Source organism: Carcharhinus amblyrhynchos, chromosome 31, assembly GCF_965287045.1.
Source record: "Carcharhinus amblyrhynchos chromosome 31, sCarAmb.v2.hapA, whole genome shotgun sequence".
Classification (NCBI taxonomy): Eukaryota; Metazoa; Chordata; class Chondrichthyes; order Carcharhiniformes; family Carcharhinidae; genus Carcharhinus; species Carcharhinus amblyrhynchos.
The window spans coordinates 20,571,458-20,598,513 of NC_137354.1; the positions used below are offsets into that span (position 1 = coordinate 20,571,458).

The 27,056-nt window shown below is 42.9% G+C and overlaps 1 protein-coding gene across 1 annotated transcript in view; it reads left to right on the forward strand.

Moving 5' to 3' along the window:
• Positions 1-27,056, forward strand: part of LOC145360538 (glutamate dehydrogenase, mitochondrial) — a 94,620-nt gene that overhangs the window by 56,109 nt on the left and 11,455 nt on the right. The window contains exons 6-12 of the mRNA XM_080215810.1: positions 54-233; positions 1,609-1,746; positions 3,344-3,481; positions 6,778-6,858; positions 9,944-10,067; positions 14,737-14,828; positions 23,987-24,049. Coding sequence (XP_080071936.1) covers positions 54-233; positions 1,609-1,746; positions 3,344-3,481; positions 6,778-6,858; positions 9,944-10,067; positions 14,737-14,828; positions 23,987-24,049 — 816 coding nt within the window. The remainder of the gene's footprint in view (positions 1-53; positions 234-1,608; positions 1,747-3,343; positions 3,482-6,777; positions 6,859-9,943; positions 10,068-14,736; positions 14,829-23,986; positions 24,050-27,056) is intronic.

The window sequence follows — 27,056 nt, forward strand, 5'->3', positions numbered from 1 at the left end:
TATTTTATTCTCTACACATTTTTAATGTATATGTGTACATGTTTTCTCTATAGGATATAAATGCTCACGCCTGTGTGACTGGTAAGCCTATCAGCCAGGGTGGCATTCATGGCCGTATTTCAGCTACAGGACGTGGCGTCTTCCATGGGATCGAGAACTTCGTCAGTGAGGCATCCTACATGAGTGTTTTGGGTATGACCCCTGGCTTTGGCGATAAAACCTTCGTTATTCAGGTTTGTAGTGGATACTGAGCAATGAGCTGACTTTACTTTGTTTTCTGACCCACTTCTTCCTCTGTTAGTGTCCTGAGCTTTGTCCTTTACTCCATTTGATTTGATTTGATTTATTATTGTCACATGTATTAGTATCCAGTTCATAGAGAGAGAAAAATCTGACACCAGTGTAACTAATTTTACTCTACTACATTTTGAGGGCATTTGCATTCAGTAGTCTGATTGGATGCTGTCGCCAATCATTCCCAAACCCGCATCCCTTTCTGATCTAATTAAGCTTTCACATACCTAATAGGCGGATAGAACACACGAGCTTTTTTTATTATACACCAGCTTACTGGAATGCACAATGCACTGCCGTATTCTCATCATCAACAGTCAATAAATTTAATCAAGATTTTGATGAAAAGCCAACTGATGTGGAAAGGTCATCTTTTGAATCTGGCAATGGATTACTGATTCACTAAATTCTAGATGCCTGCAGTTGAATAAAACCATAGGTCCCTCGGGTTGTGCGTTTTAAATTGAAGTATGTTAGTGGTCTGAATATCTGAAATCTGCGACTTGTGAAAAGTTCTTTTATTAGATCCATTTTAAAGTTTAATGTTTATTTTTGTTAGTGTTGCAAGTAGCTTTAACATTAACACTGCAATGAAGTTATTGTGAAAGTCCCCTAGTTGTCACACTCCGGCGTCTGTTCGAGAACACTGAGGGAGAATTTAGCATGGCCAATGCATCTAACCAGCACGTCTCTCAGACCGTGGGAGGAAACCGGAGCACCCGGAGGAAACCCACGCAAACGTGCAGACTCCACACTGACAGTGACCCAAGCTTTGAATCACACCTGGGTCTCTGGCACTTGAGGCAGCAGTGCTTAACCACTGTGCTGCCCCTCATGCCACTGTGATGCCCCTTATGATGCCTATTTTGCTGCAGTGCGGTTTTTGTCCTGGGTATCATTGGACCCTTATTTGTTTGGAGACCAGTGTGTGTTCTGAATGAAAACATTACTGCATATAAATTAAAATTTCATTGGTTCAAATTCCAGTCTCTCCTAAATTAGCCTGGGAAGTCCTTGGGATATTTCAGTTGATCTCAGTGCCTGAAGCTTGAGAAATGACTTTGTGCTGAAGAGTGCTGGGTGGATATCTGGTGAGAACAGGAGTCAGTTCAATAGTGATGGGTTTTCAAATGTGAGGTGTCAGAGACACTTTGGTGTCCACAGGACACTCCCCATCAAAAGCCATAGTCTTATGGACAGTGGTGAAGGGCAAAACTTCAAAGAAAAATGGTTCTTTTGGAAGCTCTAAAAGTAGACCTTTGCAGGAAGCGTCAACACAGGTGATTAATGAACCAACTCTTTTATATCCCACAGGGATTTGGTAATGTAGGCATGCATTCCATGAGGTATCTACACCGCTATGGAGCCAAATGTGTCGGTGTTGGTGAATTGGATGGCTCGATTTGGAATGACGATGGAATTGACCCGAAGGAGCTAGAGGATTACAAACTGGTATGTGAACGTTAAACCTCGAGTGTGCAGGGCAAATTTTTGCTCCATGCATCAAGAAGGACTAATTATTTTCAACAATTCTTATTTTCATGGGGAGCCAGAGGTGTAATGGTATTGTCACTGGACTCGTAACCCAGTGACCCAGGCTAATGCTTCAAAAGCCTGGATTCAAATCCCACCATGACAGTTGGTGGAATTTAAATTTAATTAAAAAATCTGGAATTGAAAGCCAGCCTTGGTAATGGTGGCCATGACAACTATAGCAGAAAATGCTGGAGAAACTCAGCAGGCCTGACAGTTTCAAGTCTCGAAATGTTGGCTCTATTCTCTCTGACCACGGATGCTGTCAGACCTGCTGAGTTCCTCCAGCGTTTTCTGTTTTCGTTTCAGATTCCAGCATTTTGCCTCTACCATGACAGCTATCGCCGATTGTCATAAATACTTCAGGGAAGCAAATCTGACTGGGCTGGATGTGACTCCAGACCCACAGCAATGTGATTGACTCTTACCTGCCATCTGGAGTGGACACTCAGTTAAAGGGCAGTTAAGGATGGGCAACAAGTGCTGGTCATGAAAGAATAAAGGAAATAAAAATTCATTATCAGCGCTGTATTTATAAATTGAAGCTGGCTGTTTTCTGCTCAAGACTGTTTGGTGTTGGATTCAGCAGCTGATAATAGAAGATGTTTTGTTTTTGAGGTTTCATGGAACTAAGAGAAAAATAAAGCTGCTTTGTTTTACTGAAAGCATTTGCTGTTTTATGGGTAACAGTATATTAATAAAAAGGGAAAACTTCACTGGAGATTTAAGTTCATAGAATCCCTACAGTGCAGAAGGCCATTTGGCCCATTGAGTCTGCACTGACTGTCTGACAGAGTATCCTGCCCAGCCCCACCAGCCCACCCTATCCTTGTAACCCCACACATTTCGAATGGCTGCACATCTAACCTGCACATCTTTTCACACTGTGGGAGGAAACCCACGCAGACAGGGAGAATGTGCAGACTCAGCACAGACCGGGAATTAAATCTGGGTCCCTGGCTCTGAGAGGCAGCAGTGTCCAACCACTTCACCACCGAGTAAACTCCACACAGTCACCCAAGGCTGCAGTTGAACCTGGGTCCCGGGTACTGTGAGGTAGTGCTGCTAACTGCCGGCAAGGTGGCAGAGTGCGATGAAATTTAACAGACGTGTCAACAACAGACAAACTGATTCAGAACTGAATGGATTTTTCAGTCCTTTATCCCACAGAATGGAAATAGTCGAAGTGATTTTTGAGTCTGAGATTCAGGTGACTGTTATGAGCTACTGAAGTTTTCTCATTTATGGTTTGAAACATTGGCCAGAATCCTCCCCTTCTGCCCACCATGGGAATTGTAGCCGGTGGGAGGGGCGGACCATGTAAAGGTCCATTGACCTCGGGCTAAATTCACCGGTTTTGAGGCGAGCCCTGCGACCGGAAAATCATTTGTGCCCTTTTCCTTTGGGTAGATTTATAATTATTTAAAAGTACTTATTTTTAGCCTGCCACCCAAATTTCATACCAAGCTCCTTATGGAAGCTGAAGTGTTGTTATCTTGTCGGTTTGTGTATACAGGCAAACGGAACAATCGTTGGTTTCCCTAAAGCGCGGCCATATGAAGGCAGCATCCTCGAGGCAGAATGTGACATTCTCATCCCTGCAGCCGGTGAGAAGCAGCTGACCAAGAAAAACGCGTGGCAAGTCAAAGCAAAAGTGAGCAGGAATCTTGTGCACTTATCTTGATGTAGGCAAGGATGAAATGTGCCCTTTACCCACTGCTATTAAAGCACTTTATTTATGACCCCTGCAGTATTGGGGGCGATATTTGTACTTAGCCCCCTATAACTGCACTGAGATAACAGAACCACTGTCTCCTCCCTTTGGTAATGAAAATGTAAATGAGACTTGATGACAAAGCATGTTTATTCATGCAGCCACTCTGTTAATGAGATAAAAGCCAATTGCATCAAAAATCAGATCCTTAACATGATGCAAATGTTTGATCAGTTGTCTCTAAGTATGATGGGAAGAGCTAAGCATCACAATTCAGACATATACTGAGAGGTTTGTTCACCACACTGACAGATTTTTAAGCTAACGGTAATTTGTATCCAGGAATGGGGCGGTGGCACAGTGGTTAGCATTGCTGCTTCACAGCACCTGGGACCCAGGTTCGGTTCAGTAAGCAGTCTCACAACACCAGGTTCAAGACCAACAGGTTCATTTGGAATCACAAGCTTTTGGAGTGCTGCTCCTTCCTCACCTGATGAAGGCCAGTTGGTGTAATATCAGTTTTTGGGAAATCTTGGAATCCATGATTAAGAAAGTAGGAGCAAGACATTAAGAAATCCTAATACAATCCAACAGTCAACATGGTTTTACAGAAGGGAAATAGTGTTTGATTTAAAGTTGTTTGAGGATGTAGTGAATAGGATGGGTAAAGGGGAAAAGTAGATGCGATGAGTTTTGCATTTCCAAAAAGCATTTGATAGGATGCCTTTGTGTAAAAGGTCACTACGCAGGATAAAAACCCATGATGTTGGTAATGTATTAGCATGGATAATGCATGACTAACTAACAAGAAACAGGATAACTGGGTCATAGAGTCGTACAGCATAGAAAGAGTCTCTTTGGCCCATCTTGTCCATGCCAGCCATCAAGCATCTATCTCTTCTAATCCCATTTTCCAGTACTTGGTCTGTAGCCTTGTATGCTATTGTATTTCAAGTGCTCATCTAAATGTTTCTTAAATATTGAGAGGGTTCCTGCCTCTACCATTCTTTCGGGCAGAAATTTCCAAATTCCCACCACCTGGTGGAAAAAGTTTTTGTCAAATGTCCTATAAATCTCCTGCCCCATAACTTTAACTGATGTCCCCTGGTTATTGATCACTCTATTAAGAGGGAGCAGTTTCTTCCTTTCTACCCAGATATGCCCCTCTTAACTTCATTCACCACAATCAGGTCTGTCCTCAACCTTCTCTGCTCCAAGGAAAACAACCTCAGCCTATCCAGCCGCTCTTCGTAGCTGAAATGCCCCAGCCCAGGCAACATCCTAGTGAATCTCCTCTGCACCTTCTCCAGTGCACTCACATACTTCCTATGGTATGGCAACCAGAACTTTGTTAGGTTAGTGGAGTCTGACAGGAATCGATGCTGGGGCCTCAACTCTTTATAACCTGTGTTAGAATCATAGAATCCCTGCAGTGCAGAAGGAGGCCATTTGGCTCATCCCGTCTACACCAAAAACAATCCCAGCCAGGCCCTATCCCTATAACTCCACACATTGCCCCTTAGCGTCAGGGGGACTAGCAGGGTAAATTTAGCATGGCCAATCCACCTAACCTTACACATGTTTAGTTGACGCTCCCTGTTTTCAGTGGGAGCTTTCTGACTGTACTCTGGGATGCCAAGAAATGTAGAAATGCAGCATAGTAGGTCTCAGCCTCTTTGTGCTTTTCTCTGTATTAACACCTATTTATATAAAGCATGGTGAGAACTGAACACAACCATAGAATCCATTCAGCCCATCGTATCTGCACTGACCACAATCCCATCCAGGCCCTATTTCCGTAACCCCACTTTTTTTTTTACATTGCTAATCCCCTGACACTCGGGGAAATTTAGCATAGCCAGTCAACCTAACCTGCACAACTTTGGAGTGTGGGAGCAGACACGGGGAGAATGTACAAACTCCATGCAGTGTGACAAATTGTGTAGTAGTCATTCTGCCACCATGTAGTGTTAGCAAACCTTAATAACTACAGCAACAAAGTACAGTTGTATAGCACCATTAATGTAGCAAAATGCCCAAGATTTTTAATAGGAATGTTGTCAAACAAAGTCATCAAGTCACATACAGAAATATTAAGTCAGGTGACCAAACGCTTGCTTAAAGAATCTGATATTAAGGAATGTCTTGAATGAGAAGAGGTTAAGGGAGAGAATTTCAAAACTTGGGCCAGGGTAGCTGCAGGCATGACTGTGTGAAAGCAGTTTTAAAATCCAAATTGCTCAAGGAGCTAGCACTGGAAGAGCACAGATATGAGGGTTGTAAGAGGTTACAGAGTTAAAGAGGAAGATAATGATGAGAATTCTAACATTTAAAATGCTCCCACGCTGGGAGCCAATGTAGGTCAGGAAGCACAGAGATGTACAGCACGGATATCCAAACATTTTGTCCTTGAATTGCACAAGTTGACATTGGTGCCTCATGGATCACATGCAGAGTTAAAATTTGTGCTGCCTTTAGTTTGCATATGTTTCTTTACAAATGAGCAGCCATTACAAACTGCAACATCCAAAAAATTCAGAATAGGCAAATCATCAGAAATAAGATGTTGGATAACACGTTTCCATGTCAATGCTGTTCCCTTGAAAGAGCTTTCTAATTAGACTTGTTCTTCTGTTCTGTAATCTCTTTTCCAATTTGCTGATGGAATTTTCCTGTCCCACATGCCCAGGGAATCATTAGAGATGGGACTGGACCACACAAAGTTCCATTGACCTCAGGTGGGATTTTCTGATCTTGGGACAACCTCAGCTGATAATCCCTCCCTATATATGTTTTGAAAGTTACTATTTTCTGCTTTGACTGTTCCATCAGACAGTGTATTCCCAATCATAACTCGGTGTCTAAAAAATCAGTTAATCTGTGCCCTCTGCTTTTCAACCCTCCTGCTAGAATCAGCTCTGGGGACCATCACAACTGAGTCTGCAGATCCTGATTCAACGCGCTCACACAGGTAAAGGACACTGGGTGGAGAAAAGGAAGAATTTGTATTGTTTTAGTACATTATTGGATCCCCGGAGTGCATGGCCACTATGATGAAGAAAATGGGGGATATGCAAGAGGCTAGAATTGGTTGAGCGCAGAGATCTCTCAGGGTCATAGTTGTCAAGGAATTTGGAGATGGGGAGGAGCAAAGCCATGGAGGGATTTGAAGACAAGGAAATACACTGGTGTGCACTATGCCCCTACATTGATGCCAACCTTCTTACTTTTCGTAGATCATTGCCGAAGGTGCTAATGGGCCGACAACTCCAGAAGCTGATAAGATCTTCATGGAGAGGAACATCATGGTTATTCCAGTGAGTTACTGTTTGACTTGTTTCACATTCCAATGGGTGTTGCTCTTCTCTCCTAATAACTGCTGCTTTCTATTAATCATATAATAATTAACCTTCCAGATACAGTGAGCTATGTGATTCACTCTGCTCCTTGACTATGATCACTTTCTGCCAAACTGTGTTTCAGTCTTCCTTTAGATCTTTCTTGAGAGGCCTCCTGTTTATTGTGAGGATAAATCGCTTTTTTCAAAGAAAAAACCTACCTGCACAAAGTAGATCATGACTCAAATCACTTTTAAATACCAAGTGAGATAATGGTGATGCCTTATGGTGCAGTGGCGTCCCCACCTCTGGGCCAGAAGCTCTGGGTTTAAATCCCACTTCAGGTCCTGATGGCCAGAAGGTACATTTGGAATGTGGTCAAGCGGGTTGATTATCAGTCTGTAAAGCCTTCTGTTATGCCTGACAGTAGGCAATAAGAGTGGGAGAGTTTCGTCATCAACCATTATACAGAAGGCAATGGCAAGTCATTATGGTGCTTTGATAAGCATAACCATGGACCAATCCAACAGAAGTCCATGTTGTCAAAGCCCTCTTAACAAGGTAACTACAGAAAGAGAATGGTTAAAAGTGTTGGCCATTCAACAGTTTAACAATTTTCTACCAATCGTAGAATCCGAAAGTGCCGAAGGCAGCCATTCAGCCATCAAGCCTGCACCAATCACAATCCCATACAGGCCCTATCTCCATAATGCCATGCATTTACCCTAGCTAATCCCCCTGACACTAAGGGGCAATTTAATATGGCCAATCCACCTAACCCGTACATCTGGACTGTGGGAGGAAATTGGAGCACCCGGAGGAAACCTATGCAGACACGGGGAGAATGTGCGAACTCCACACAGACAGTGACCCAAGCCGGGAATTGAACCCAAGTCTCTGGTGCTGTGAGGGCAATGCCAGTGCTAACCACTGTGCCGCCCCATAGCAAATGTAGTCAAACCAAATTTGGAGCTTGCTATCCTATGGTTTTCACCTTATCTCAGTTGTGAGCTTGTTGGCAAGTTGTTGAGAAATATATGCCCAATAATATCATTGATCTTACTAGAGTTTGCCTTTGATGCTGTTCTCCAAGAAAGAACAGGTCACTGGTTACTTTTGCTGTTCTTGTCTAGTCCACAGTCAAATTCTGGGTTAACCTGAATTTGTCACTTTAATGTTTAAAACGTGAATAAATACAGTCCCCTATGGAAAGTAAGACACAGTTTTACTTGGATGCTTGCTAAGCCCATCAAATGAACATTTCGACACTCTCCAAGACAGGAAAAAGTGCCTGTTTACCCATAAATATCTTTGCTCATGAAAAACTCAGCTTGTTGCAGGACATTGTGCTTGAAACTATGCAGGTTTAAAATGCAGACAGAGGCTGTTTTACCCATGCCTCAGTTCTTGCTAGGGTAGCCAGGAATTATTCTCGTTCCCTATAGATTTAATTTCCTTGCTTCATCTGATTATCTAGGCTTCCATTACAAAATTCACTGTTATCTTTCTGACCACTGCCTGTGACAAAACACTCATGAGCCTCCCTACGTTAAAAGGATTTCTTCTAACCCCTCAATAACCAAAATGTTACCAGAGTGAAGATAGTTAAATTATGAGGACAGTCTGCAGACCTTAGAAAATAGGAGTTACCTACTTGGGTTGTTAAAGGCGACTAAAGGAATTGATGGGAGTACACAGAAGCTATTACCTCTGCACAAGGGACTATAACCCTTGTCTGTTCAGGAGTGCTGTTGAAAATGTTTCCCTACCGAATTGTTGAGCAGCTGTTGGCAGCCTCCCAAAAGATAAGTGGATTTTGTAACAGAATCATAGATAAACAGATGAGGCAAGGAATATATAGGAAATGAGAATTTCTGGCTTTCCTAGCCAGAACGGAGACAAGAGTATAACAGCTAGTTTCTGTGTATTAAACTTGCATAGTTTTATATGTTTCATGTGCTACATACAGTGGAATTCACTTCTCCAGGGAACAGTGGAGGTTGGGTCATTGCATTTATTGAAGGCTCATTTAGGTAGATTTTTAATCAGGTAAGGAAGTGGAGAGTTATGGGGAAAAGAAGAAGCGGAACTTGAGGCGACAATCAGGCAGCAAAGCAGGCTCAAAGGACAGAATGGCCTCCTCCTGCTTCCAAGCTCCATGTTCCTAAAAAGATGCTGAGATCAGCTCGAACTGAAATTTTGAAACCTGGGGTTGCTATGTTTTGGTAAGTGTAGTAAGGATTTGCGGAAACAAGACAGATTTTTTTAAAATTAATTCGTGAGACATGGGCGTCACTGGCTGGGCCAGCATTTAGTGCCCATCCCTAATTGCCCTTGAAAAGGTGGTGGTGAGCTTCCTCCTTGAATCACTGCAATCCATGCATTGATATTAAGATATTGATCAGTTCTGATCTAATGAATACCGGGACAGGCTTGAGGAGCTTCTAGTCCTACTTTTCCTATGCCCCTCTTTCCTCAAACTTTTAATGGACCTGTTTATTTTTGATGACCGATTGCCACTGACTCTGCAACCAGAGAAAATAATCCTGCAGCATATATATTTTCATATTCGAAAGTTCATTTTTTAAAAATGTGCATCATGATGGCTATGATTGCTAGTGCCCTCCTCTTGTAGTGTGTTTCAACATGTCATTGGACTATCAAAATAATGTTGAAAGGTATAGTAAGGCACAAAAATCACATAGCTTCACGTCATCCGTTGTCTAAGCCCATTTAGATGGTGTACCTACTGCAGTCTCTATTCCTCTCATCTATAACCCTGTATTGCAACAACTGCACTTGACAGAGTCGACAGTCTAGCCTGATCTGAGGTCTGTAATGTTGCTACCATGCAATAAGGACAAAGTGCAGCTTTCTGATGGCTTTTTGGGGGGAATGTAACAACCATTCTCCTGCCCAGCCCCTGCATTATGGCAGCTAAGAAGGAAAAGTATGTATAAAGCCATGCTTCATTTGGCGGCAGCACAGATTGGTGCCTCAGTAGACTGCACTACCTGAGACACAGCAATTCTGATCCAGGTAACTGTTTTCCCCTCCTTTGCAGGATCTATACTTGAATGCTGGTGGTGTCACCGTTTCCTACTTTGAGTGGCTGAAGAACCTGAATCACGTTAGCTATGGCCGCCTGACCTTCAAATATGAGCGAGACTCCAACTACCATCTGCTAAGTAAGTAATGTTGAGGCTTTCGTGAAGAGTTTTCTGAAAATAGTGTTGAAGGCCAGCCCCCTGTGGAGAACATTAAAATCCACAAGAGCACTTTGTAGATCTGGATTTATGTTTCAATAGTGCAGTTAAATAAATGATGTAGCATGTTCAAAAGCCTTCACTCGGGCAGGAGTAGAGCAACTACAGCTGGCATCTGTCCATGAGCTAGGAAGTGGGGGAAATCAGTCAGCAGTTCTGCTTTTAATTGCTGTCTGCTGATTCTTGCAGGAATGTGCACAGATATTTGGTCAGAATGAGCCACTTTTTTGATCTTCACAGAGGAATAATCACCATCCAGACTCCAAATGGTCCGTGGGGTGGCACAGTGGTTAGCATTGCTGCCTCACAGCGCCAGGGACCTGGGTTCAATTCCCAGCATGAGTCACTGTGTGGAGTTTTCACATTCTTCTCATGTCTGAGTGGGTTTCCTCGGATACTCCGGGTTTCTCCCACCATCCAAAGATATGTGCGTTAGGTGCATTGGCCATGTCCCTTGGTGTCCTGGCATGTGTAGATTAGAGGGATTAGCAGGGTAAAAATATGTGGGGTTGCGGGGATATGGGCTGGGAGGGATTGCTGTCGGTGCAAACTCGTTGGGCCGAATAGCCCCCTTCTTCACTGAAGGGTTTCTATGATTCTATGAACTGGGAGAGAGGGAGGGGGGAGACCTGACAGAGCTGAAACAAAGGATGTCCACATACCTCACACAAAAAGATGCTGGAAAGCTGAGAAGTTGTATGAAGTTCTACTTCTGTACAGGTTAGGAATTGAGAAAAGAACATTATGGACAATGGAATCTTGCATCTTTTGGGAGCTATTCCCCCCACTCCTAAAAGGGAGGGGGGGAATCTTTCTGTTAAATTTTATTCTAGAGGGGAAGGTCATTAATTTTGGGTCCTGGACTCACGTGACCTTGGTTTTAACTCAGCACAGATGATGCAAAGGTTCCAGTTAAGCAGTCACAGACACACAGGTTCCCTCAAGGTAGTAATTCTACATTATTGCCTGAACGTAATCAGTACTTGAAGGAATCATTTGGCTGACCTTGTTTCTTCTTTGGATTTAATCTCTTTGTTACAGTTCTTGAGGGTTTTACTGACAATAATGTCAGGGTTGCTTTTCCTATCCTCTGAAATACAGCAACTAATTGGTTGTCTGCACAGTAGTACTTTTGGCTGCTATACAGGTTTAGGGGGTAAGCCTAGATTTGGTCTGGTGATTTATCATTGTACAAATCTACAAGAATGGCACTGAATGGAGGAGGAAGCTATTGGAGATTGGTGCTCAAGGACCTCACACATGTAGACACAGACACACACACATGCAGACACACTTTATACCTGAACAACAACAAAAACCCTGCAACTTAAATTATAAATAGTGTAAACTTTTAAATGGTTAGCTGTTACACCCTATACATTGTAAAATGAGCTGCTGCAATTCCCTCACCAGAGCCTGTGAAGACAGAGTTAAGAATATAGTGGGTAATTTGACAGGGTGGAGAGGAATCACGAGGAAGTGTCTGCCTGCTGCGTAAATAGTGATGAACTTATTAGGCCTGACTTGGCTTAGAGCTGCTGTGATGAGCACCAGATATTGAACTGTACAGATAAAAACAGAGCATGTTGAGAAAGCTCAGCAGCTCAGGCAGCCCCTGTGGAGATAGCTGACATTTCAGGTTGATAACATTTCATAACTGGGAAAAGTTAGTGATGTTAAAGGTTTTGAGCAGGCGCAGAGGCTGAGAAGGGGAATGTCTGTGGGGTTGAAGGCTAGAGAGATTAAATGACAAAAGAGACAATTGTCCAAAGCAAATGGAGATGGTAGGGGTGCAATTTTTCTTCTCAGCTATATGGCTGCACAGTCACTCAGCAGGGAACAAATAGGATGTGCAATGCAACAACTCAGCCTTACACTGCAAATGGAATTTAAAAGGAACATTGGTAATGAAATTTGTAACAACACAATGTGAATCCCAGAGGAGGTGCAAATGACATTAAAGTTTTTATTTATTTATCACAAGTAGGTTTACATCAACACTGCAATAAAGTTACTGAGAGAGTCTCCTAGTCGCCATGCTCCAGCGCCTGTTCGGGTACATTGAGGGATGATTTAGCATAGCCAATCCACCTAACAAGTACATCTTTGGGCTGTGGGACAAAACCGGAGCACCCGGAGAGAACCCACACAGACACGGAGAACATGCAAACTCCACACAGACGGCGACCCAAGCCAGGAATTGAACCAGGGTCCCTAGCACTGTGAGGGAGCAGTGCCAACCACTGCCACCGTGCTGCCCAATAAAAGCAGCGACTGTCAGAAAAAGAAATGGCTTAATCAAAAATCAAAATGTTTGAAAGTCAGTGTAGACTCAGTAGACAGTGTAGAGGCCGAAGGGCCTCTTCTGCATTGTATGATTCTATAAAATGATAACAATGGCAGTAAATTTAGAAGTAACAATTGGGAGAAGCTAAGCTTGGGTGACACAAATCGCCCTCAACCCGAGTTCCTGCTTTTATCTTCATCACAGAGAGTGGGCATGGTTCCTACCCTTTTCCCCTCCACACTCGCTAGAAAAATGTCTGAAATAAACTGCTGTTGAAATAAACTTTCCAGGAAGAATGGTGCACCAGGTTAGGTCTTGGATCGGATTGATTGATCTCTGGATTGCTGGTAGTGAATGGTACAGGGACACCAAGGAGGAAGCCATGCGATAGGAAACAAGATGGCTAAAATGTATCCATATAATGCTTAACTATCCTTCTGCTACTATCATATTTTGGGAATAAAGCTTTGGGCAGCCAGTCAGTGAGATCTCCTGTTGGCTGCTTTTTCTGATGAGAACAATAAGGATAATCATTCAAGGGTTGAAATGATCAGTGTCTTTGGGAAATCTGTCATTTAAAGTTTATTTATTAATGTCACAAAAAAGTTTACATTAACATTGCAATGAAGTTACTGTGAAAATCCCTGAGTTGCCATGCTCCAGCGCCTGCTTGGGTACATAGAGAGCAAATTTAGCACGGCCAATGCACCTAACCAGCACGTTTTTCAGACTCTGCGAGGAAGCCTGAGCACCTGGAGGAAACCCACGCAGATACGGGAGAACTTGCACACTCTGCATGGACAGTGACCCAAGGCCAGAATTGAACCCAGCCAGCGTGCCACTCGCAAACAATATCCTAGTGTCAATGTTTTTGAGTGGAACTGAGTTCACTGACTTGAAAGCAATATATTTTCTCCTGTCCAAACCATGTTTACCCACACATGCCTTTGTAATCCATAGATTTGCCTGTAGGTCTTGTCCACGTACGTAAAATTGCCTGCAATTGGACCTGGTGACAATAAGCACATGAGCACGATAGTGGTTAGTGAATTGCTGGATAGGAGATACTGTAGTTTCTGTTACTTTTATAGAAACTACTGATTTTGATAATGAGGTTGAAATCTGTAATTGTATAAAATTACATTGAAAGCTAATCAAATTTAAGCTTTTAACAGTGCTGGATTTCAAGTTAACATTTATTTCGAGGAGGGGTCAGGCACACTGGATTTATACTACAACTGACGCAAGCCACTACCAATGAGGGAGGCCATCAGATGCTTTCCATTGTGAATTGTGTGATTAGACTTTCTTAAAAGGTTTTACAGCTGTCTTTATGTCCCCCACACCCTCAGTTTCTTCCTTTCCTTCAGAAAATGCAGGCTCAAGCTAGGTTACAGTTCCACAGATGCCAGTTATTCTCTGCTGCCTTACAGTATTATCACTGTATGGCTTTGCCTGTCTATCATCTGTACCCTCCTTGAACTCTCTGGCCTTGCGCATCCCCACTGCCTTTGCCTCCCCATTGGCAACTGTAATGTTACAGTCATAGGGTGTAGAGAAAGATCACCTTAATATGAGGTAAGCTCATTCAAAAGTCTGATGACAGCAGGGAACAAACTGTTGTTGAGTTGGTTGGTATGTGACCTCAGATTTTTATATCGCCTTCCTGACAGAAGAAAGTGAAAGAATGCAAGGGGTCTTAATTATGCTGGCTGCTTTGCTGAGACAGCTGGAAGTGTGGACAGAGTCAATGGATGGGAGGCTGGTTTCTGTGATGGACTGGGCTTTGTTCAGAACACTTTGTAGTTTCATGTGGTCATAGTCAGAGCAGGAGCCATACCAAGCTGTGGTGCATCCTGAACAGATGCTTTCTATGGTGCATTTTCTTTGGCTCTAATTTTTTGCCGTATTATGTTAAAGGTGTTATGTAAATGCAAGTTTAAGTTGGTGACCTACGTGCTGCATTTAAACTGATGTCAAAGTGATGCTTAGAAATTTGAAAGAATAATATTCATGTTTAAAATCCTCATTGAGAAGGTGCCTCACTTTTTACTGCATCAGCATCCTTATCCATGAGGGCATGGCAGAGCACAATGCATTGTGCTGGCTGGTTCATAGTAGACATTTTCATTAATTACTGCCTTTTCTGTCTGCACTGTCCAACAGTTGGAAACAAATCTTTCACTCAGCACAGAAGCTTATGGGTGGAGGGAGCATTACTGCCTTGCAGCAGTCTCACGCATATTTACTTAATTGAACTTTGGATCTGATTAACCAGTAATCATGTTCCATTCCCCCTTCCAGTGTCCGTCCAGGAAAGTTTGGAGAGGAAGTTTGGGAAGCATGGTGGCACAATACCAGTTGTACCAACAGCAGAATTCCAAGCCAGAATAGCGGTGAGTTTCTTGGACTATTCCTCTTCTTCCCCACCCCTGCTGCTCCCATTTCCTGAATCTCTGACTCGCCAAATCTGATAGAAAAATAAACTGATCTGTTTTCTGCGATTGAACCCAGGAAAATATTGTCATAGTGCCAAAGAATATAATCCCTGATCCAAGCAGGATTTTGATCGAGCAAGCTTTTGAAAATGGGACTTTGAAAGATTTCCTTGTTTTTGATATATTGGGTTTTGTATTTAATATCTTGAGGATGATGAAAGTGGATGCATTGAAACAGAATAAACCTGCCCTGAAACTAACCTTGTGTTCAGACGTTGTTAACATTGGCTTAGCAAAACCTGGGGGTCGTAGCAAATTACATATGCTGGAAGAAAATGTTTACCCATTTGTATGGGAGAGAATTTGTGAAGTTAATCACATACTGTTCCTCTACTCCTCTTTAATAGGTAGTGTGATAACCCCCAAGACTTGTACAGGGAATCACTGACCTTTCTGCAGGGCTCATAGAGTACCATCTCCCTGGTGGCTGGTAATTATCTCACCAAGTGGAGCTCATATACCGAGCCCTTTATAAAGCAGACCCCTGAGTGGGTCCATTATTAAGTTGTCCTAGTTGGGACCTGTTTGTGTTCACTGCAGGTTTGTGGTTTTGCTTTACTTTATTTTGTGTAATATCACTGGATGGATGAGAGGCTGGTTTGCGTAATGGACTGGGCTTTGTTCGGAACCCTTTGACAGTGCAATAATGCACTGTTCCTTTACATCTGACTCCTGGAGTTATTTAGGTGACTACACTGATGGTGTGTGCAACACTTGAGAGGAAAGTGGCCTTTACAGGTAACCTACTGATTATTCATTTGGACCTCCTTGAATAAGTTGTATCCAGCGGCTCTTTGAATCAAGTTTCAGTTATCCGTGCCATGTTGCATTATTCTCTAAGAATTAATGCTGCGAGTTTCCTTTTATTGTTCTGGAAGCTGTGCACATTGCTGTACAAGCTATTTAATTGTTTATTGATCATCCCTTTTATTCTTTAAGCCTTACAGTTGAATATAATGCAGAGAACATAAAGGGCGTTGGCAGGTATTCTATCTGACAGTTTTGAGATGAAGAGTGCCAATGGCACAATTTGGATGTAATTTTTCAAGTCTGTCACCTTGTTCAAAATCAGGGTGTTTCCTTCCGTGAATGTTCCATTTATAAAATATGCACAATCCATGTGAACTGGGTGTGATGACTAATTATGTAACCACTGCGTTTGCAGACAAAGATGTTTCCAGTCCGTAAAATCAGTTTTATTTTTATCCTTTCTTGGGCCATGGGCATCACTGGCGATTGCCCTTGAACTGAGTGGCTCACTCAGCTGCTTCAGAGGGCAGTTAAGAGTCAATCACATTGCAGTGGTTCTGGAGTCACATCTGGCCAGACTGGTTAAGGGTGGCAGATTTTCTTCCCTAAAGGAAATTAGTGAACCAGATGGGTTTTAATGAAAGTCAAGATAGTTTCATGGTCTCCATGATTGAAATCTGCTTTCAATTCCAGATTTTTATTAATTGAATTAAATTCCACTAGCTACCGGAGTGAGATTTGATTCCATGTGTTCAGAGCCTGAGCATCTGGATTTCTTTTCCAGTGACATTTAGTGTGCGCTGCCTCCCCATAATTGCACAATTAGGGAGAGTATCTTTGTCCTAATGATATCCAAGAAGATTGTGGATACTGCAAACTAATGGTGCAGCCATGATTGAGAGTTTGTGGTGACTTAGGAACCATACCACATGCTCCTACCCTGCTCTGCACATTGGTGCCTCATTACAGAACCACTCCTGAATTTTCTTTAAGAAAAGTACATCTCTCAAGCCAATAAATCTCTCCACCACCCAGACCCAAGAGCAAGTTTGCAGGCCTTTGCCAGTGTTGGCACTTTTCCCTGGGAACTGAGTGTCAACTGAGGGCTGACTAGCTCCATGCTTTGACATGTTAATATTAATTATTTAAATTGCCATTGTGTCTCCCGATTGCAATACGAGTGAGAACGTGTAACCTTAACGCCATCTACACGACTTGGTTCTGTAAGTAATGTTAGATCATAGAACCCTACAGTGCAGAAAGAGGCCCTTTGGCCCATTGAGTCTGCACCGAACACAATCCCACCCAGGCCCTACCCCCATATCCCTACATGTTATACCCACTAATCCCTCTAACCTACGCATCCCTGGATGCTAAGGGGCAATTTCTTAGCGTAGCCAATCAACCTAACCCGCACATCTTTGGACTGTGGAAGGAAACTGGAGTATCTGGAGGAAACCCACGCAGACATGAAGAGAATGTGCAAACTCCACACAGACAGCGACCTGAGCTGGGAATCGAACCCAGGACTCTGGAGCTGTGAAGCACCAGTGCTAACCACTGTGCTACCATGCTGCCCAAGGTATTTATTAACAGAAATCTGTTCATCTCAGTTATTACATTTTCAATTGACCCCAAGCCTCAATATTTTTTTTCTTGAGAAGCTCCAGATTTCCACAGTCATTATGGGCGGCACAGTAGCACAATGGTTAGCACTGCTGCTTCACAGCTGCAGGGTCCTGGGTTCAATTCCTGGCTCAGGTCACTGCCTGTGTGGAGTTTGCACATTCTCCTCGTGTCCGTGTGGGTTTCCTCCGGGTACTCTGGTTTCCTCCCACAGTCCAAAGATGTGCAGGTTAGGTTGATTGGCCATGCTTAGAAATTACCCCTTCGTGTCCAGGGATGCATAGGTTAGAGGGATTAGTGGGTATAATAGGGGGGTAGGGCCTGGGTGGGATTGTGTTCAGTGTCGACTCGAGGGGCCGAAGGGCCTCTTTCTGCACTGTGGGGTTCTATGATTCTATTACTTGTGAGAAGGAATGCTTTCTGACTGCATCCCTCAAAACACTTGCTCTAATCTGAACTCTCCCACCAGAGAAAACAGTTTTATGCTCTTTCTACCTTAGCAAATCCTTTCATTATCCCTAATGCTTGATCCAAATCACCTTTAATCCTGTACACGGGATTACAAACCTAGTAAATTAAATCTCTTCATAAGTTAAAATATTAACTTTTTGTTTGATTTATTATTGTTACATGTATTAATGTACAGTGAAAAGCATTGTTTATTGCACACTGTATAGACAAAGCATACCATTCATAGAGGAAAGGAGAGAGTGCAGAATGTAGTGTTACATCATAGCCAGGGTGTAGAGAAAGATCAATTTAATGCTAGGTAAGTCCATTCAAAAGTCTGACTGCGGCAGGGAAGAAGCTGTTCTTGAGTCGGTTGGTATGTGACCTCAGTCTTTTGTATCTTTTTCCCCAGTAGAAGAAGTGGAAGAGAGTATGTCTGGTGTGCATGGGGTCCCTAATTATGCTGGCTGTTTCTCCGAGACAGTGGAAAGTGTGGACAGAGTCAACAGATGAGAGGCTGGTTTGCGTGATGGACTGGGCTACATTCACAACATTTTGTAGTTTCTTGTAGTCTTGGGCAGAGTAGGAACCAGACCATATAACCAGAAAGAATACTTTCTATGGTGCATCTGTAAAAGCTGGTGAGACCTAGCTAACATGCCAAATTTCCTTAGCCTTCTGAAAAAGTAGAGGCATTGGTGTGCTTTCTTAACCATGGTGTCGCCATGGAGGGACCAGGACAGGTTGGTGATCTGGACACCTGAAAACATGAAGCTCTCCACCATTTAGGTTTTGGAACGTGAAGTGTGCAGTGACTAATGCCACTGTACATTCCACAAGCCCTTCCTTTCAATCATCAATATTGCGATTAGAAAATAGGAAAGGATATAATTGCATTGGAAGCAGTTCAGAGAAGATTCACGTGGCTGATTCCTGATGAGGGGGTTATCTTGTGAGGAAAAGTTGGGCATGTTGGCTCTATTCCTATTAAAGTTTAGAAGCAATGAGAAGTGATTTTATTGAGACATGAGATTCTGGGGGAAACAGAAAATGCTGGAAAATCTCAGCAGGTCTGATAACATCTGTGGAGAAAGAGTAGAGCCAATGATTTGAATCTGGATGACGCTTCATCATTCTCTCTCTGCAGATGCTGCCTGACCTGCTGAGTTTCTCCAGCATTTTCTGTTTTTGTTTAATTTCCAGCATCCGCAGTATTTTGCCTTTGCAATCCTGAGGGGACTTAACAGGGCAGATGATAAGGGGATGTTTCCCCTAGTGGTGGAGTCTCGAAGTAGGAGACAAGGCTTAAAAGTAAAAGGAGGTCTCATTTAAGATTGGGATGAGGATAGTTCTTTCCTGTAAGGGAGAAGAATTCTCTTCCCCAGACAGCAGCAGAAGCTGGGTCATTGAATCCATCCACAGCTGACTTTGATTGTTGATCTGCAAAGGAGTTAAGGGTTTTGGGGCTAGGTAGGAAAGTGGAGTTGAGGCCACAAGCAGATTAGCCATGATCTTATTGAAATGTGGAGCAGGTTAGAGGGGCTGAATGGCCTACTCCGCTCCTAATTTATGTGCATTCTGTAGGTGTCAAATTCCAAGCAGCAATAACATCTATTTAACACAGCAACTTAATGTAGTTAAATGTCCCAAGGCATTTTTATAGGAGTAAACAAACAAAACTTGCCATTAAGCCGCTTCAACATTTCACAACAGATCAAGATAGCTGATCAAAAGCTGGCTCAAAGAGGTCGGTTTTAAGGAATGTCCCCAAGAAGAAAGGAAATCCGGGGAGGTTTATGGGGGAAATTATAGAACTCGGGGCCTCAGCAGCTGAAGACATGTCTGCCAGTGCCAGCACAATTAAAATTGAGGATGCGCAAGAGGTCAGAATTGGAGGCACACATATCGTGGAGGGTTGTGGGCAGGAGGAAGCTACAGAAATAGCGAGGGCTGAAGCTGTGGAGGAATTTGGAAGACAAAAGAATTTTAATATCACCACATCGCTTCAAGAAGCTTGGTATGAATGATATTTGCTATGAGTTGGGACGCGGGCGACGAATCTGAGTGCGAGTTCACAGTGAGTGATCAAATCGCAAAGTTAATAACTGGTTTTAGCAATAGATAAGCTGAATTGGAAGTGAACTTGAGGAGTGCTACCTAGTTGGGAATAGAGTATCTTCGTAACAGCATTGATATGATCAGAAGTACATCTTGGGTACAGATAATAGCTCCAAGGTTGCGAATGGTCTGGTTCAGCTTCAGACGGTTGTCAGGGTAAGGGATAGAGTCAATAACTAAAGAATAGAAATTATGGTGGAGTCTGAAGGCAATGGCATTGGTCTTTCTAATATTTAATTGGAGCACCGTCTGTTTGACGTTTCAGGATTAGTAGAAGAGAAGGGGAGTGTTGAGTTACAACTGGGCGTCATCAGTGTATGTCTTTATTTTCTCCCTGTTTATCCATCCACTTTTTGAGGAGGTTCAAGGCAGGTTAAGTCAGTGCGCATCATGTATCATGCTCTCTGATGGAGCATGATTTGCACCTCACTGCTGGGAATCCTATGAAATATTTTGGCCAAGGTTTGATTTGATTTATTATTGTCTCATGTATTGGGATACAGTGAAAAGTATTGTTTGTGCGCTATACGGACAAAACATATCGTTCATAGAATGTACAGGGGAGAAGGAAAGGAGAGAGTGCAGAATATAGTGTCTCAGTTATAGATAGGGTGAAGAGAAAGATCAACTTAATGTGTGGTAGGTCCATTCAAAAGCCTGATGGCAGCAGGGAAGAAGCTGTTCTTGAGTCGGTTGTACGTGATCTCAAGCTTCTGAATCTTTATCCAGACGGAAGAAGGTGGAAGAGAGAATGTCGGGTCCTTGATTATGCTGGCTGCTTTTCTGAGATAGCGGGAAATGTAGATAGTCAGTGGGTGGAGGCTGGGCTGCATTCACATTTCTTTGTAGGTTGTGACTCAAGCTTGTAGTTTACATGGTATTCAGTCTCACACTATCACAAATTGACTTTTCTTGCATGTTGTGGCTTTCAAAATTGTAATTCATTCTGGAGTAAACCGCAGCTCAGTGTCTGAATAAAACGTGTTGGAACAAGAGTGAAGCAGTTTCCTCAATGAAAGAAAGACTTGGTTGCCTAGAAGGCAGAGAGACTGGCAGACAGATCTCCATATAGTAATAAGCAGGTTTTGAATGTTTTGTGCAAGTTTTAACCTAGCAGTGGGAGAATATTTGAAGAAATATCAGAAACATGTCAAAACATGTTTGCGCGGTTAGTTGCTTTGAATTGCAGGGATTATCATTTCAGCATGGGCCCTGCAGAGTTTAGTGATCAGTCCAGGCTGCCATAGAACATAAGAAATAGGAGCAGTAGTAGGCCATCTAGCCCTTCGAGCCTGCCCCGCCATTCAATAAGATCATGGCTGATCTGAAGTGGATCAGTTCCACTTTCCCGCTTTCTCCCCATAACCCTTAATTCCCCTGTCTATCAGAAACAATTCTGTACTCTTGAATTGGCCACTACATACTGGGTTAGGTTTCAAATCCAGTAATGTTCCGAGATAGCACGATGCAAACACTTCAGTACGTTTAATGGTGAATTCACAAACTGCAGGGCAGGAGAGTAAAGTGTGCATTAAATCTGCATTGATCCATGAAACCTGAATCTAGTTTGCAAACTGTGCAACTGTCCTTGCTGGGAGGTTGCAGTATTAAAAAAACAGTTTCTGTTCTGTCCACCTGCCTGGCTGCTGTATGCTCTTTTCTCAGGATGTTTATTGCATCCCTTCCCTGCGTGTTAACTTTCCGATGAGCCCATTCTAATAATACCCTGCAGTGACCCATGACGATGGCACCATTCTCATTTGAAGGGAAGAGTTGGGAGTTTGGCAGGTGTTTTATTGTTCACACCGGATATGAAACAAAGGCCTGTCATTTGCTCATTTCCACCATGATCCTTTTAACCTAGTTTGAAAAATTACATTAAATACTATATAGATCTAAATAAACAATGGGTTATGTATTGGCTGAAGCATTAACGATCCTGCCTGTATCTTGCTAGCCAGCCAGCAGCTCTCTTGCAAGACACACTGCTCCAGTTTTGGCTCTGACTTGAACTGACTTTGACACATTCTTAATGTTTCTCATTGAGTGCTGTCCATGTGTTTCTATCAACACTGGCTAATATTCCTTAGAAGTACACAAAGCATAGTTTGCATAATCCATTGAGTGATATATAGTATACATTGAAAAAAAAAGCACTTTAGTTCTGTGATGAGTTAATGAGCAGCATTGCCGGTGGGGGTTGGGGGGGTGGGGGGGGGTGGGGGGGGGAGAGGAGGAGGAGGAGGAAGGTGTTCAGGTAAATGTCAAGTGAGTCTCCCACAGATGAAGCATGAATGATGGAACAGGCTTGTGGGACTGATTGCTATGTTTCACTTGTACTTTGTGTGATGCCTTGTGGTAGCAATGTAGCTCCAATCAATACCTATGAGGAGTCAGCTACAAACTGACAATCCACTTTTTCGTAAGTATGCACTGCAGGTAGCTCTCGAGTTTTGCTGGAGTCTGTAGAATTCACTTATTTTTGTTAAAATAATTTTCAAGGGCAAGTGGTTCACTGAAAAATCTACACTATATTGATTGCAAGCCAATTCTTTCCTTACTAAATTAATACAGAACTGGTTACTGTCACAGAAATTCCATGGCCAAACTAGCTTGAAATTCCTGAAGATTGGTTAGCTGGAAACTGAGTGAATGCAAACCTTTCTCTTCACTCTAGTCACATCCTCAGCCTTACCTAAATGAAAATATTGAATGCACCAGGACTGCAACATGGAATCTTTGAGAGCTCACTTTGTCATGTTCCCTTCTGCACTATAACAAGGCTGTCATTTTGTTGGATAATTGTTTGCAATCTTCCTTTAGAGAAGAGGGTGGCGCAGCGGTTAGCATTGCTGCCTCACAGCACCAGGGACCCGGGTTCAATTTCAGCTTCAGGTCACTGTTTGTGTGGAATTTGCACGTTTTCCCCATGTCTGCATGGGTTTCGTCCAGGTACTCTGGTTTCCTCCTGCAGTCCAAAAATGTGTGGGTTAGGTGGATTGACTATGATAAATTTCCCCTTAGTGTCAGGGAGATTAGCAGGATAAATACATGGAGTTACAGGGATAGGGCCTGGATTGTTGTTGGTGCAGCCTTAATGGGCTGAATGGCCTCCTTCTGCACTGTAAGATTCTATGATTCTATGTTGTGGCTTAGGCTTTACTGCCTCCTGGAGGCAGTTGTAGGAAAGCATCAAGTAGAGGACAAGAAGGAGGAAAATATTGAGTTATTATTTATAAATGAAATACCAAATCCACTTGGGTCAAAATAATATCTCGAGCAACAAATTGTAATTTGGAACTGAGAGAATCTAATTATCAAAGCCCAATTTTGTTTAATCGCAACATTTCAGTATATTCCTCAGTCATGAGAACTTGAGAAGTAATTTTCTTGGAAACATTTTTTTAAAATTTTGTTTTAAATGTAATTAGAATGAATGCAACAGTCAAATTGCTCCACATTGAAATGAGTAAAATCTGTGAATCGGAGATTGAATTGTAGAAACTACAGTATAGAAGGAGGCCTTTCAGCCCATTGAGCCTGCACCAACAACAATCTCACCCACGCCCTATCCCCATAACCCCAAGTATTTACCCTAGCTAGTCTCCCTAACACTAAGAGGCAATTTAGCGTGGCCAATCCACTTACCCTGCAAATCTTTGGAGTGTGGGAGGAAACCGGAGCATCCGGAGGAAACCCACGCAGACATAGGGAGACTCCACACAGACTGTGACACAAGCTGGGAATTGAACCTGGGCCCCTGACACGGAGGCAGCAGTGCTAAACAACCCTGTATTGGACCAAGATTAGAACCACATTTTTTAAGTTGATGTAACACCTGAGCTCCAGAGATTGGGTTAAAAGTATGATTATCTCCAAGACTGGAGCATCCCGCAGGAAGTTTTCTTTTCTGCTTTCTGGTGCCTTGCTTGGAGAGACGCTGGGTTCAGTCTGAAAAGGTGGGCGACCCCCATTCAAAGATAACTTACTCCCTCCAGAACAACGATATCCCATTCATTTCTGCTGGATTGCATGTTCCACTAAGCCGTTGATATGTTTTCACACACAGTTGCTAGTTTCTCTGGACTAACACGCTCCTCTCTCTCTCACAGGGTGCCTCTGAGAAGGATATTGTTCACTCTGGTCTTGCATATACCATGGAACGTTCAGCGAAGGTATGTAAATTGGAAAATATATTGTGCAGAGGGATGTAGAATAGTCCATTTGGAAAACAATACAATGATTACACTCGCTCTGTGCTACTATAGAGATTTAAACTACCGTTATTGTACAGCATGAAATTTCACGGGTGTTTAATTCTGCCTTTTGTCCACATCTCCACATGACCTTGAATTCCATACCTGATTCAGAAAATACCTTGTCCGTTTGTGTGTTGTCTTTCATGTCCTCGGAGCATCCCGAGGAGGAGGAAACATGCTAAGGTGAGGACGAGGCATCCGTGGCTGATGAGGGAGATCAGGGACAGCATAAAAGCAAAACAAAAAGCGTGCAAAGTTGGTGAGGATTAGTGCGAAGCCAGAGGATTGAGAATCCTTTAAAAGAGGACAACTGGAAAAGCAATAAGACGGGAGAAGATGATATGAGTTAGCTAGTAATACAAAAGAAGATAGGAAGAGTTTTTTTCAGTATATAAAAGGTAAGAGAGAAGCAAAAATAGACATTGGACCACTGGAAAATGAAGCTGGAGAATTAATAATAGGAAATAAAGCAATGGCAGAATAAATGAATAGTTACTTTGCATTAGTCTTCATGGTGGAAGATGGGATGCCAGAGCTCCAGGAGAATCAGACAGCACAGGTTCTAGGGAAACTGAAAGGTCTGAAGGTGGATAAGTCACCTGGACCAGATGGAATACACCCCAGGGTTCTAAAAGAGATAGCTGAGGAAATTGTGAAGGCATGGGTGGTGACCTTTCAGGAATCACTGAAGGCAGAGGACTGGAAAGTAGCTAATAAAATACCACTGTTTAAGAAGGGAAGGAGGCAGCAGATGGGAAATTATAGGCTGGTTAGCCTGACTTTGGTCATAGGCAAGATTTTAGAAGCCATTATTAAAGATGAGATCCCAGAGTACTTGGAAGTGCATGATAAAATAGGATTGAGTCAGCATATCTTCAAGGGAGGCCATGTCTGACAAATCTGTTGGAGTTCTTTTTGAGGAGGTAACAAGAAAGTTAGATAAAGGAGAACCAGTGGACGTGATTTATTTAGATTTCCAGAAAGCCTTTGACAAGGTGCCACATAGGAGACTGTTAAGTAAGTGCCCATGGCGTTAAGGATAAAATCCTGGCATGGATAGAGGATTGGCTGACTGACAGAAGGCAGACAGTTGGGGATAAAGGGGTCTTTTTCAGGATGCCAGCTAGTGACTTGTGGTATGACTCAGGGGTCAGTGCTGGGACCACAACTTTTCACAATATACATAAACAATTTGGAGGAAGAAACTGAAGGCAGTGTTGCTAAGTTTGCAGATGATACAAAGATATGTAGAGGGACAAGTAGTATTGAGGAAGCTGGGGGGCTGCAAAAGGACTTGGACAGGTTAGGAGAGTTAGCAAAGAAGTGACAGATGGAATAGATGTGGAAAAGCGTGAGGTTATGCATTCTGGAAGGAGGAACAGAGGCATAGGCTATTTTCTAAATGGGAAAATGCTTAGGAAATCAGAAACACAAAAGGGACTTGGGAGTCCTTGTTCAAGATTCTGTTAAGGTTAACGTGCAGGTTCAGTCAGTAAGTATGAAGGCAAATGCAGTGTTAGCATTTATGTCAAGAGGGCTAGAATATAAGAGCAGGGAGCTACTTCTGTGGCTGTATAAAGCTCTGGTCAGACCCCATTTGGAGTATTGTGAGCAGTTTTGGGCCCCATATCTAAGGAAAGATGTGCTGGCCTTGGAAAGGGTCCAGAGGAAGTTCGCAAGAATGATCCCTGGAATGAAGAGCTTGTCGTATGAGGAACGGTTGAGGACTCTGGTTCTGTACTCATTGGAGTTGAGAAGGATGAGGGGGGATCTTATTGAAACTTACAGGATACTGCAAAGCCTGAATAGAGTGGATGTGGAAAGTATGTTTCCATTAATAGGAAAAACTAGAACCAGAGGGCTCAACCTCAGGCTAAAGGGATGATCCTTTAAAACAGATGAGAAGGAATTTTCTTCAGCCAGAGTGGTGAATCTGTGGAACTCTTTGCCTCAGCCTGTGGAGGCCAGGTCATTAAGTGTCTTTAAGGCAGAGATAGTTGATTAATAAGGAGATCAAGGGTGATTTGGAAAAGGCGAGAGTGGGGATGAGAAAAATATCGGCCATGATTGAATGGTGGAGCAGACTTGATGGGCCGAGTGGCTGTGTTCTGTTCCTATGTCTTATGTCAAAGGCTTCACAGTTAATAGTCTTATTGAAGCATAGTCACTGCTATGCAGGCAAATCTGACAGCTGATCAGCACACAGCAAGATCTCTCAAACAACAACCAAATCTGTTTCAGTGGTGTTGGTTTAAGGATGGATGTTGCCCAGGAGACGGGAATGAATTCCTTTTTCCTCCTTTTCAAGTTTCACCATGAGACCTATTGCCTTCACATGAATACGGTGCCGTAGTTACGTTTGGAAAGTTTGGTGCCATTTTTATGCTATACATTCAGCCCAACCAGTCAGTTGGCGTATGTTTCAGTCGAAGCTCCTCCCATCCTTCCTCCTCCAACTCTAAGCATGACCCTCCAGTCTGTTCGCCCTCATGTACTTACCCACCTTCTCCTTAAAATCATCTATTACCCTCAACTTACTAAGTTCCACATTCTAACTACATACCAGACCAAAAAACTTTCTTCTGAATTTCCTATTTAATTTCTTGGTGACTATCTTATCAACTGATAGTCTCTAACTTTGCTCTTCCTCATAAATAGAAACTCACACTCTGCCTAGTTTGTCAAAACTTTTCATAATCTTAAATCATAGAATTGCTACAGTGCAAAAGAAGGACATTTGGGCCATCAAGTCTGCTCCGACTCTCCAAAAGAGCATCTTACTCAGTGCCCCCTCCCTGCCCTATTCTGATAAACCACCCATAGTAATATGGCTAATCCACCTAATGTGCAGATCTTGGGATGCTAAGGGACAATTTAGTATGGCCAAGCCACCTAACCTGCACAAGTTTGCTATTAAGTTAGC